The following is a 14,317-nucleotide window of genomic DNA, read 5'->3' on the forward strand; positions in this document are numbered from 1 at the left end:
GTACCACAGCTTCAGAGAAAAAGTCAATTAAGTCCCCAGAGTTAGTTTCCATCTCACCCTCAGCGGTGGTGCAGTGGGCAGGGCTCTCCATTTCCCTCACTTGCTCCACGTCGCAATCCACCGTCACAGATGTGGAATCCGGTTCACGCACCTGGTCAGCCGGAGAGGGCTCTGGCTCTGTCGCTCGCGGCTCTAGTCCCTCATCCGCGGTGCGCTCGGGTTCCCGCTCTGCTTGTCGGGGCGATGATTGGCTGCTCTCTGGGTCGTGAGTGGGGCTGACGTCCTCCTCGACGAAGCCGACAGTCCAGGAAGATCCACTGGACGCCAGCACCCACTCGATGTATCCGGCAAGGCTCTCTCGAGGACCCTCCCCGGACAGCTGCGTCTTGATGTTTTCATGTAATCCATTGCGGAAGAACGTGCACAAGCAGCTGTCCGGGTAATGAGTAGATGGCACGAGGAACAGAAAGTCTCTGATGTGGTCCTCGAGAGAGCGGTTCCCCTGCTTCAGGAGGATGATGAAAACAGCAGGGTCATCCATGAGGAAAAAAAAATAAAACACTGATACAAAAAACGGAAAATAAACGCAGGGAGAGGTGCCGGGTAAACTGTTTTAGGTCGGCCCTTATGTCAGGGGTGCGTGCAGGAGTAGACGAGACGATAGACAATATTTACAAAGTTCAATATATTTAATATAAATCTCCGAATGGAACAAGGCAGGAACATTCACACACGTCTAATACACAGAAGGACCGACAGGGAACTGAAATCAAAGACAGACTTTTAAAGACAGACTAATTAACAAACACAGGTGACACAGATGACTAATTATTACAAGGACAGGTGCAGGGAATCACAATAACGAAGGGCTAAACCAAATGACAGATCAACGGGGGGGAAGACAAATGGGAAAAACCAATGACAAGACAGACAGAACTGTGACAGCCACACTGTATGCTCCTCTCATCATTTAAGAATGCACGCAGTACGAACAATACTGTAAATGCAACACAAAAATTTTTTTGTCATCATTACAGATGATATTTATTGGCATTCTGCAAAATGAGGCAAAACTTACGGCTGCAAAAGCAATAATACTGTGAAATATTTTTACTATTTAAAATAACTCCTTTCTGTTTGAAAACATTTATTAAAATGTAATTTATGTACTTAAATTATTGTTCAGAAATCATTCTAATATGCTGATTTGCTGTTCAAGAAACATTTTTTATTACTATTATTATCAATATTAAAACAGCTGAGTACATTTTTCAGGATTATTTGATGAATAGAAAGATCCAAAGAAATAAAATAAATAAAAATCGAAATAAAAATCTTTTGTACAATTATACACTATATCATTCAAAAGCTTGGGGTTAGTATATATATATATATATATATATATATATATATATATATATATTCTTTGGGAAATAAATGATAGAAATTAACACTTTCATTTAGCAAAAAAACATAGCACAAATCAAATCCTTTGTGTCCAACTCTGTAAAAAATTAAAAGTTGAGTCAACTTAAAAAAGTAAGGTAATTTGATGAATAGAAAGATCCAAAGATCAGCATTTATCTAAAATAAAATCTTTTGTACTATTATACACTATATCATTCAAAAGCTTGGGGTTAGTATTTTTTTTTTTCTTCGGGAAAGAAATGATAGAAATTCACACTTTCATTTAGCAAGGATGCTGTAATTTGATCAAAAGTGATGATAAAGACATTTATAACATTACAAAAGTTTTTATATCAAATAAATGCTGTTTTTCTTTCTATTTTTCAAAGAAACCTGAAAGAAATCTACTCAGCTGTTTTTTTTTTTAACACAATGGCAATAAATGTTTTTGAGCAGTAAATCAGAATATTAGAATGATTTCAGAAGGATCATGTGACTGGAGTAATGATGGTAAAAATTCAGCTTTAAAATCATATCACTGTAAAATGTGTTCACCAGTTTCAACTTAAACTTAAGTTTAGCATCTGCCTTAAGATTTTAAGTTAAATCAACTCAATTTTAGCAGTGTTGTTTTTGACAACCATCTTAGATTTAGTCTTAGTCTTAGTCTTTTGGACTAAAATGCTTCTTAGTTTTAGTCCAATTTTAGTCACTTCTATATGTGATAGTTTTAGTCCAATTTTAGTCGACGAAAAGTCAAAAAGGTTTTAGTCTAGTTTTAGTCGACGAAAAGTCAAAAAGGTTTTAGTCTAGTTTTAGTCAAAAAAAGGGAAAAAAATAGTCTTTTAACAAATTAATGAAGGTCAGTAAGTATTTTGCTGTTGGGTAGTGTCACTTATAAGTTCTGAAAATAGCAGATCTATAGTTCAACACAATGTGAGCTTCCGGATCGACTATTTTCATAAATAATTACAATAATGAAGGAATGTTTTAGAACATAAAAGACAAAAAAGGATGGAATACTAAAACGGCTTGCCATACTAGTATAGCAAAGAGTATTTAATGCTAAAACGGCTTGCCATAGCGTCAGATACTTTTTAAGTTTTAATTGGCATGCACAATAAGCGGAAATGTCATGCATTTTAAACGTCTGACGGACCACCCACTAACATTTTCGTCTATTCTCGTCTCGTCATGTTTTAGTCATCAACGAGCCATTTTTATCTCGTCATCGTCTCGTTATCGTCATGAAAAAAAGTGGCGTCAACGAAATGATTTCGTCATCGTCATCGTTGACGAAAACAACACTGAATTTTAGTGTAATAAGTTAAAATGATTTGTAGTTTTAAGCTGATTTAACTTAAAATTTTAAGGCAGCTGCTGAACTTAAGTTTTTAAGTTGAATCTGGTGAAAACTTTTTACAGTGTAGAGATAAGTTACTCATTCCCCATGTTACCCATGTTGGATTTAGAGAAATAGTGCTTTGGCAAATGTACTCTAATCAGAGTGCACTGTGGGTTTAAACCAGTAAACAAATGTAGGTAATTACATCAGGATTCAAACACCCCTACAAAACAGCAGATACCCAAAATAGCCACCCAAAATTCCCCTTTTCAGAGCCCTGTTTTGATACTACTCAGTCACACACTGTTCAGAAAGTCAACCCACAATGTAAAAAAATAATTGTTTCAACTTAAAATAATTTGTTTCCTACTGCCTTAACATTTTTAGCTTAGTCAACTTAAATATTCCAGTTGTCACCTAAATTAACTTTCCGTCAACTTGACATTTTAAGTTACTTAATTAAAAGGCAGTGGGGTAACAAAGTATATTTAGTTGAAACAACTTTTTGATTTTTGATTTTTTTTTTTTTTTTTTTTTTTTTTTTACATTGTACTTATTGGTGTCTCTGCATATTGAACTAGAACAGGAAAATGTATTTTAAGATACAGTACATTACACACAGCAGCTTTTTTTTTTTTAAAAAAGGAGAAGAGTGAGACACCACAAGAGCATAAGAACCAAACCACCAGCCTATTCAGTTTTGTCCTGCCTATTTCGGAAGTGTTAATTAAACACTGTCAGCCTCCGGGACGTCATTGTCCACTACCTCATTGGCCCCTCCGCCATAAATATATCCAGGGGCCCAAGGTCCCTTAGGCATCTCATCAAGCACAATGCCCTCCAAACACACACTCATAAACTCCATCCCCTTCACTTCCTGCACGAAGACAGACTGAACCCCTTCCCCCATCCACCATTTCAGATTTATAGAGGCTTCGGGTTTACAGTCAACATGCCTTCACACTAAATAAATGACAGTGGTCTGCCAGGAGTAATAACCAGTATGTTGATGCGCAGAGAGGGAGAGACGTCTTCGCTCGCTCTATCAGTCTCAGAGCACATCTTTAATATTATCTGCTTGCTTCCAGTCCCAGGATAAGTGCTTTTACACACACAGTCTCACACAAACACACACACACACACAAACACAAGTCATTCTGTTTTAGTGGAGTGTTAGACCTCACCTTGATACAAAATGGAACAACTTTATGGTCCACTGTCCGTAGCAATATCGGATAACATAAAGGATATTTATTCTATATGAGCATTTGCACCTCCATATGCTGGACAATATCTGGAGACCTGGTTCAATGCATGAGATTTTATTTCTCGAGGACAGAAGTGCCTTAAAAAATAGTCAAAGTATGTGAGAATGGCACTGCAGTGGGCCATTTCCATAAACCACTGTCACCGCAAGAGCAATGTGAGATCGCTTCAGACATCAAAACACAGCTTGTCATAACACAGCTCACTTTCCAACAATAAATATCTTGAAGAAAGTCAACTGCAGTCATATGGGTTTGGTAAATGACCATGTAGTTGAACCTTGAGTGACTTATTGCTTTTATACAACAGTAAATGCAACATTAATATTAAAGACAAAAAATGATATCATTGTTCATCATGTGTAATTATAATTATTTTTATACACCTCAAGGTAAGCATATATTCAGTCTGCTCTGCTTGACCAGTTTTGCAATCTAAAACCGTCTGCTTTTTAACAAGGACACCTGTGCCACCTAGTGACAACAAATAAAACAACAGGGTTTTCAGTTGGATTAATATTTTATTGCCACACATGGTTTTACATTAAAACATTAAGGCAAGATTAGTCAGCACCCACCAGGGTTAACGTGTAAAATAATTTCTAAATATGACAGATAAAGTGCTGCACAGGACTACCATCAAAAAACAACCCTTAAGTTTCAGTTCTTCCAAACTACCAGCTAAAATTAATCATATTTTTATTTAATCTGGAAAAGTTTATCGTTACGACACCTTTTCTACTTATAGTTTAAGTGCCAGACTGTTCAAAGTGGGAGCTTGACATTCACAGAAACATTCAGCAACAACTCTAAACTGAAAATCTGTCTGTTATTGACAAAAAGGCGTATAGCTGTTTTTCTAGTGTGGCTTATGCAATGTGTTAAAGATGTTAGTTTTGATTTCTAAATATGGATTCCATACTGAATTTAGTTAGGAGAGAAAAGAGGGGAAATAAACATTCCGTAATTATAACATACAGTTCTCTTTTTTAATATTTTCTATTTTAATATATTTGAAATAGAATTTATTATTGTGATGCAAAGCTGAATTTTCTGCATCATTATTCCAGTCTTCACTGTCACATGATCCTTTAGAAATCATTCTAACATGCTGATTAATTATCAATTTTGGAAACAGTTGTGCCCCCTTCCCTCCCCTTTCCCTTTTTTTTTTTTTTTTTTTTTTTTTGCATGTTTGTGTCACTTTACTGTTTCAGATCATCAAACAAATTTAAATATTAATCAAAGATAACACAAGTAAACACAACATGCAGTTTTTTTAATGAAGCTTTTTGTATTATGAAGGGAAAACAAAACCCAAACCCACATGGCCCTGTGTGAAAATGTGTTTGCCCCCTAAACTTAATAACTGGTTGGGCCACCCTTAGCAGCAATAACTGCAATCAAGCGTTTGCGAAAACTCGCAATGAGTCTGTTACAGTGCTGTGCAGGAATTTTGGCCCACTCATCTTGGCAGAATTGCTGTATTCAGCCACATTGGAGGGTTTTCGAGCATGAACCGCCTTTTTAAAGTCATGCCACAGCATCTCAATAGGATTCAGGTCAGGACTTTGACTAGGCTACTCCAAAGTCTTCATTTTGTTTTTCTTCAGTCATTCAGAGGTGGATTTGCTGCTGTGTTTTGGATCATTGTCCTGCTGCAGAACCCAAGTTCACTTCAGCTGGGGGTCACGAACAGATTGCCGGACATTGTCCTTCAGGATTTTTTGGTAGACAGCAGAATTCATGGTTCCACCACCATATTTTACTGTTGGTATGATGTTCTTTTTCTGAAATGCTTTTTACGCCAGATGTATTGGCACACACACCTTCCAAAAAGTTCAACTTTTGTCTCGTCAGTCCACAAAGTATTTTCCCAAAAGTCTTAGGGATCATCAAGATGTGTTCTGGCAAAACTGAGACGAGCCTTTTTGTTCTTTTTGCTCAGCAGCGGTTTTCGTCTTGGAACTCTGCCAAGCAGGCCATTTTTGCCCAGTCTCTTTCTTATGGTGGAGTCATGAACACTGACCTTAACTGAGGCAAGAGAGGCCTGCAATTCTTTAGATATTGTTGTGGGGTCTTTTTTGGCCCTTTTGGATGAGTCATCGCTGCGCTCTTGGGGTAATTTTGGTCGGCCGGCCACACTGTTCCATGTTTTTTCATTTGTGGATAATGGCTCTCACTGTGGTTCGCTGGAGTCCCAAAGTTTTAGAAATGGCTTTATAACCTTTTTATTATAATAATAATAATAAAATATTATATATAAAAATTATATATTATATAATAATTTTTATTTCTTTGATTTTTTTTTTTTTTGCAACAATATACACTACTCTTCAAATTTTAGGGACAGTAATTTTTTTCTTTTACTTTTATTAATCAAGGATGTGTTCAGTGATAGCAAAGACTTATGTTAGAAAAGTGACATGAAATACTTTGAAATAAGAGACTTCTTTAAAAACATTTTAAAAAATCTTACTGATCCCAAACCTTTGAATGCCAATGTAAATCACCCTAGATTGCATGACCATGCTGTTTAAAGAATCATATTTTGAGATTCAATCTTTTATTTTACACAGTCATTTTAAATTGGCATGTATGTACATTCAACAATTTACAGTTTATAAAAAATAGCATCAGTTAATGTCTGTCACTTCACCTTTACAGAACACTTATGATGACCAAGAAATAAAAAATTAACAACCAACAACCTTATTAAGAATATTCAGTAAGTGTACATACTACTACAATGAATCATAATTCAAATCTCTGGCTGGAAGCACTGACACACAGCATTACAAATGTGCTGAGGTCACAAAATGTGAAATTACAAACATCCTGTCTTTGCCCTCCCAGTGACTCCTGATCAAAATGTGGAAGTAGGGCAGAAAAACCAATGCTTTCAGTGCAGAACCTTAATAAAAGCAAAAAAGAAAGGAAACCTTTTTAAGGCTTTTGTTAAAACTTTTACTGCTTCCTATTCTCCTTATAATGAAGCCAGTTCTTGTGTCAGTTGTTCTTTCTCTTTCTGGAGTTTGATGATACTTTGTTTGTTCTGTTCCAGACGATCTTCCAGCCACTGCAGCAGCGGGCCGCTAATGGCCGACATCTGACTGCACAGGTTTTTAGTGAACACTGAAAAGAACACAATTACAAAAGCACATCTGTGAAAATGGTTATAAATGATTCAGACTAAATTCAGGGTAACAAAACTACAGCAGTAACAAGTTTGTGTTGGTTAAATATAGGCTATAGCTTTTACAGTTCAAGATAAAGCTTAAAAGATGTAGTTATTAAATTATAAAAAATATTTCAAATTTATATCGATTCATATTGAGTGCATTATTTAATTGTTATACCACTAATATTTAACTTATTTAACTGGTAGTGAACTATATATATAAGTATTTAAATAATTCACCCTTATAAGCTGTTTGTGTCTGAGCTTATTTATTTATTTCAATGACTTTCTGCACTTGCTATACTATATACTTTAGTGTAGTCAAAGTACTAGAATTTATTATACTAGTAATTTTATAATAAATCAAAAAGCAAGACGTCTTGAAAAAACTAGGGAGTTGAAATGGCAGCTGCAGCCAATGATTGATCCTCTGCTGCCATCTTCTGGTTAAAATGGTAATTGCATGTCATTTACAACTTAAAAAAGACGTTGTTTTCCGTGAAAAGTTATTTTTTTTTTCCATATCTTTATGAATGAAAAGTGAATCTTTGAAGTGAATTTTACTGCACAGCTGTAGAGTTGAAAAATAATCATGGCTTTAAAATATTGCAAGATTTTAAAAATGTGTTCATGACTATGAGGGCAAGTTACTGATTATCAAGAATACGATTAAGATGTCCTTAAAGAGAAGTATCGCTAACTAACTAGCGTTAGCCTAAACATGTTATAATAGTGTTTAGCTAAATGTACAACTATGCAGGTACTCTCCTGGGATCACCAGGCTCGGAATTTAAATTATATGTTGTTGAATAATATGAAACTGAATGTTCATACCACTATCATTATTTACGATGTTGCAATTATTATTTTTCTCAGCTTCTGATTTGAACGAGGCAGTAGAGGAGTCTCAAGAGTGTCCATCTATATATAGCACATATAAAATGAGCTTCGGCGGAAGTTTACAAGCTGGCTTATCAATTTGCGGAAGCTCTAAAGAACGCTCTGTGCATATGGTCAATTGATTGATTAATGGTCAATGCAACTTGCATATAGAATGTGTTTGATTTATCTTATTTCAAATGAAGAAAAAAAACTGATTTTATTTACCTAAAACTTAAAATCAACTAAAACTAAAACATTTCTAAATTGCAAAGCAAGCACTACTAAAAAGTAGATTTTATAATTGCATTACCTGATCCATTATGTATCTTTGTGACTGGATCCAGATGACTCAAACTGAAATATTGGTGCAAAAAAAAATATTGCATGAGCTCCTGAGTAACCATTTGCTAAGTTAAAAATAATGAACTATGAATAAATTCAATGTAATAAGAAAATAATATGAAATAAGGAATACCTGTGAATCCTTCTGTATGTATCCTGTTCTTCTTGACAGAGGATTCTGGGCAGTTCCACGGCAGACTCCAGACATACTTTCCCGATGGCTTCATGTGGCACTACATGGATGGGGATCTCAATCCGCTCATACCTTTTCATAAGAGAGGAATGCAATTTCCATATTTATGAGGGAAAACACTGCACAAAAGACTATTTCTATTCAAATACTGAGAGGTCAGAAAAACAAAATATACACTACTAGGTGTGTACACACTTGTATTTTTGTTACTATTTTTTATTACTAAACTATAATCGAACAAATTTAAGCTTCAATGCTTCAATTTAGTTTTGTAGACAAATATAAATTATGTCTACAATACCAGTCAAAACCATGTCTTTTAAAAAAGCTCACCAAGCCAGCATTTTTTTTTTGATCCAAAGTACAGCAAAAACAGTAACAATTTTTACTATTTAAAATAATTTTCTATTTGAATATATTTTAAAATGTAATTTATTCTTGTGATTTCAAATCTGAATTTTTAGCATCATTAGTCCAAACACATGATCTTTCAGAAATCATTCAAATCTTCTGATTTGCTGCTCAAAAAAACATTTATTATTAGTATTACTATTATTATGTTGAAAACAGCTAAGTAGGTTTTTTTCAGGTTTCTTTGATGAATAAAACGCTCAGAAGAACAGCATTTATCTGAAATAGTCTGTAACATTATAAATGTCTTTATCATCACTTTTGATCAATTTAAAGCATTTTTGCTAAATAAAAGTATTAATTTCTATACATTTGAATGGTATAGTGTATCATGTTACAAAAGCTTTTTATTTCAGACAAATGCTGATCTTCGGATCTTTCTATTTATTAAAGAATCCTGAAAAAAATGTGCTGTTTTAAATATTGATAATAACAACAAATGTTTCTTGATCAGCAAATCAGCATATTAGAATAATTTATGAAGGATCATGTGACACTAAAGACTGGAGTAATGGTGCTGAAAATGTAGCTTTGATCAGGATTAAAGTCCATTTTAAAATGTATTCAAATAGAAAGCAGTTATTTTAAATAGTACAAATATTTCAAAATATAACTGCTTTTGCTGTATTTCGGATCAAATAAATGCAGGCTTTGATGAGCAGAAAAGAATTCTTTAAAAAACATTTTTAAAAAAAATATTAACGTTCAAAAACATCTGACTGGTACTATATGTATTATGTATGTAAAACTTTCATTTATTTATTCAAATAAAGCAGATTACTTACTCTGAGCCTTTCTGGGCTTGTACTGACTGGAAACAGGTGTAGAGGACTCTACCAGTCTACAAGAGAAATGGAAAGAAAAGACATAACAATTAAATAATAACTCTTTAAAATGTCTCGTTCCCATTTTAAGATGGTGACCTTAACATACCTTTGTGTTTTTATCTTCAATGAAGCATGAGAAGATGAGTCCAACAAATCCCTGATCCATCATCTGATACATTGCTTGAGTCCTAACATCTGCATAATGCAAGAATAATTATAATTTATTTAAAAAAAGGAAAGATAATAATGCATAATTCCATGCGTTCATTAAAAAAAAAGAAAACTAACCAACATGTGATGGCCACACAGTGATGTGTGGATGAGAGTGGTACCAGCCCACAACCCTCATGGGGCGTCCTGTCATCTCAGCCAACCTGTGATTCATGTTAAGAAAATTTGCTAAAATAGCATGAGAATTACACTTTATTGTAAATTTCATAAAGAAGACGTATCATAAAAAAATTATTTTGTTTCTGTTAAGTGCTATAATTTGTTCCCCAGTACATCTACCAAGCCAGACAACGTGAAAAGGGGCAACCCAAAATCTTTGTTTTGGTAAGCCTTGTGAAAAAATTTGATTTCACTCCCTCTGTGATGTAGAAAGGGGATCTTATTTGACTATTACTGTTCCTTAATCTGAAAATGTCCACCCACAGCATATTCATTTTGTTTTCGAGCCACAATAGGTGTACACGTTCTAACACTATGGCAAATTGTGCTAACTATTCTGTTGCTTTACAGACAAGTGCAGAACACTATAAAGCATTGGATTTATTGATTTGCATACTGTATATTACGCTGCCATCATACACATCTAATATAAACATGCAATTTCTTTCCTAGCTGTTTACCTTCACAGAAATCATAAATCATAATCATGTCTTTTAGTCCGTACCATATCTAATGTTAGTCAGCGGTATATTCTCTGAGTTATGGTGTATATTTTTATTTATATTATGTGCCTGACTGAGCAACGTCTATTTCAGATTCTTAAAGATCACGTAAATTCTGTAATGATTTACTAACATGTGAGTATCCATGTGAGTAAAATGTAATGTATATGTGTTTAATTAATTATTAATTTAACAAACAAATCATTACCTGCTTCAAAGTGAATACTGTGAACGAAAGTATTATTAAAACATGCAGTTGGCCTACTATATGAATAAAGACAGGCTATAGCAAAAGTACATAAACAGTGAATAAATGTACAAGGCAAATTAAAGTATATGTATGCAAAGCATATATCTTTATTCAGATTTCCTTTTTTGTATTGTGAAAATGTACAGTGAGACTTCAGATATAAAAACGCTGACTTGTTATGTGATGTTTTCTCATTAAAATGGTATAATTTCCTATTCATTCAATAAAATGTATGCGAATACTAGGGAATACTAATACGGCGGCGCGGTGGCTTCACTTGAATGATGTCACGAGCAATCCAGTTCTCTATTATAGATCAGTGGGCATAGCCCTATTATGGAAAAGGGGGTGGAGAGCAGCAGCTCATTTGCATTTAAAGGAACATGTACAAAAGCAGTGTGTTTCTGCTTCCACTCAAAATAGGCATTTTCAAAATGGTATAATGATCTGTCAAGTATGTTGAGCTGAATTTTCAGACACATTCTAGGGAAACCTCAGATTTATATTCGATATTGTAAAAAGGGGCAAAATAGGTCTCGTTTAAACATTACATAGTGCTCAATAAATTAGTAAATTGTGTGTAGTGATATATGAACATAATGTGGTCCAAATGACTCAAAACCACTAGTTAACTACTGCATTTTTCTAATTTAAAGCTTTTTCCCAATAAACCATTATTATATTATAAACATGATTATTTGAGTTAAACGTACAATTGAAACATGTACATGAATTTCAGAAAGTCTTGAAATATATTAAAAGTACTTGGTATATCCTCCTTTTGCCTTAATAACAATAGCACCCAACTATATAAATAACTATTATCAGCATGATCTGAGACCGTTTAAAAAATATATGTCACAAACTTGCTTGACTGAACTAAAAATAGCACAGAATATTGCTTACTTATTTGATATCTTAATAATTCTTTGTTTTAAATTGTTTCAAAATGTTGCTTATTTTCCAAGCATGAATTAGATTTTGAATATGAGATGTTTATGCATACTGTGCAAAATTGTTTTTAGAAAAAGTTGGGCATTTTGTAAAATGCTATAAAAATACAATTGTTAACTGTCTTATACTTTTATTTAACTGATAAATGTTTAGAGAAAATATGTTTTCTCTGTGGTTTTGTCAGTCAAATATGAGTCAAAGTTTTATGACTAAAATACTAAATACTCTAGTTAGTACATGGTTCTTCAACCTGAGAATACCATGGTATTAGCACGGTACTTTGTGCAATATTTATGTATTGCAGAATAAAGAAAAACAAGATAATAAAACAGCCCCATATATAACCATTAAAAAAGTTAAAAAGGTCACATAATAATAATGAATATAATATAAAGGATATCTCAGCTTCGGTGGATGCTGCTGACAGCTGCTCTGGTGAAATCTCTACTCTGTCTTTCCTCTTGTCTGATCGACGCAGAATTATGACAGAATGAATGTGCACAATGCGGTTTGTGTCCACCTAATGGAAAAGACGACATTTAGAGAGTTTCATGAACACATCTGTTGACGTTCACATTTATACACAAAACAACAAATCATAAACACAAGAAATCCAAACCTCGCCAATGCAGAGCCCCATTACTTCCTCTTTCTCCGTGCTCAGAGCATGATTCATACAGACTAGAAATGCGTCTGACTCTAAATGCACAGCGCTCACTGCCATTATATAAAGTACAACCTAACAGTTTATGTTTTTCTCTGATTTGTTTACTTGCATATCACTGTATAGCACTTCCACATCAGCAAAGCGCATGCGCAACGTTCTACTCCTTCCGACAGGAAACAGAAGGACAGAAATCACATGGCAATCGGTTTATTTACGGCGAGCTGGGAGGAACTGAAACATGTTGAGTTTTGGTGTATGGCAAACAGACTTGACGAGTCACAATGATAATTATTAATATCAGGAATAGAATCTTTACTAGAAACAATGGTAATTCCTGATAACGGGACTTTTCACCTGTAAAAAAAAAAAAAACGCATTCTTGCTATCATAAATGTCATCATCAAATTCTTTATATCAAAACATTGTATTTCGACTACATTAAATGGTGTGAATATAAAAGATATAGCAAATACAACATATAAAAGTATAGTTTTTTAGACATTTGACTCTTTGTCCGCAATTTTAAATATAATAATCGGATAACCATTTTGACCATTTAAATAAGGAATTAATTTAGATTTATAATAACAAAGCTAAATGCATTTTAAAATTACACAATTTTGTGTGTGTGTGTGTGTGTGTGTGTGTGTGTGTGTGTGTGTGTGTGTGTGTATACATTTACATATGTATATGTATGACAAGAATGGGCAATTATATACTTACCCTAATTTTATTGCTTTTTTTTTTTTTTTGTAAATGAGAAATAATTAATTTAATTGATTAGAAGTAATTAAAGTAATTTAGGCTATTACCCGTGGCATAACAATTAACCAAATGTTTAGATGTAAATGTGTCAAAGACACAAAGGTTTTAAGAATAAAAAAAAGTTTTTCCAAAAAAAAAAAAATCTTAAAGTTTTCTGTTTAATTTAATTGAATTAATGAGCAAAAAGAAATATGATTCATTTTCCCTAATTTACAGAAGTCACCCACTGAAATGTCATTCAGTGTAACAATCTTGTCAGGCATATTTACAACAAAAATCAATTTATTACATATTAAAAGACAATTCACTTTCACCCAAAATACTAATTATTTGTAATTCTACATTTTTAAAATTTGCCACTTTTTTTTGCCCATTTGTCAGTAAGAATTTTGTTTATTAATTTAAAACACAATAAAATTTAACATGCTCCCATGTTCTTTTATATATTTTAATATGTACAAGTCAGAATAATCATGTTGTTTGAATTTTTACATAAATATTGTGTTACATTGGATGACAATGTAACACTATTTCAACAAATTGCTAACATTTTATTCTCCAAAACTTATTTGAGACCTCAAAAGTAGACACTTACATTTAATGTGCTTTCTATGGACATAAAATCACTTTTGTAAATTTCTTTTGATGTGGACATCTTAATGTCTTTGACCCAAATATTAATAATACAACTTTTTTTGTAAATGGTCTCTCCTTTTTTAAAAAACATTTTAATAGTAGTTTTGAAAGAAACTCCTTTAATGTTGAATCAAATCCTCCGTGTAAATCAAAATGGCTTAAACCTCATTGTATATCTTGGCATATCATTTGGATATCACCATGTTATTTCTAAAATAAAGTAAAAGAAGTACTTTACAAAATTATTCACTGATGTTATCCGTTAGCAGATATACTCACAGTGGTGGTGATAAATGTAC

General features: G+C 33.4%; 1 protein-coding gene across 1 annotated transcript; it reads right to left on the reverse strand.

The window, feature by feature from the left end:
* Positions 1-6,550: 6,550 nt before the first annotated feature.
* Positions 6,551-12,769, reverse strand: brcc3 (BRCA1/BRCA2-containing complex, subunit 3). The gene is made up of 8 exons (XM_073824938.1): positions 12,570-12,769; positions 12,350-12,470; positions 10,142-10,228; positions 9,960-10,048; positions 9,812-9,867; positions 8,556-8,687; positions 8,391-8,434; positions 6,551-7,152 (listed from the first exon to the last, which is right to left on the reverse strand). Exons 1-8 carry the CDS (start codon positions 12,672-12,674, stop codon positions 7,004-7,006), a joined length of 783 nt encoding a protein of 260 aa, XP_073681039.1. The 5' UTR covers positions 12,675-12,769; the 3' UTR covers positions 6,551-7,003.
* Between the last annotated feature and the right edge of the window lie 1,548 nt (positions 12,770-14,317).

Source organism: Garra rufa, chromosome 19 (assembly GCF_049309525.1).
Source record: "Garra rufa chromosome 19, GarRuf1.0, whole genome shotgun sequence".
Classification (NCBI taxonomy): Eukaryota; Metazoa; Chordata; class Actinopteri; order Cypriniformes; family Cyprinidae; genus Garra; species Garra rufa.

Bases quoted from the DNA above. Each gene is read 5' to 3' on its own strand.
- brcc3 (XM_073824938.1), bottom strand. From the start codon at position 12,674: ATGGCAGTGAGCGCTGTGCATTTAGAGTCAGACGCATTTCTAGTCTGT. The intron at 12,471-12,569 runs GTTTGGATTTCT...CTTTTCCATTAG, and splicing joins TGGGGCTCTGCATTGGCGAG to GTGGACACAAACCGCATTGT. The intron at 10,049-10,141 runs GTTAGTTTTCTT...TGCATTATGCAG, and splicing joins TGTGTGGCCATCACATGTTG to ATGTTAGGACTCAAGCAATG.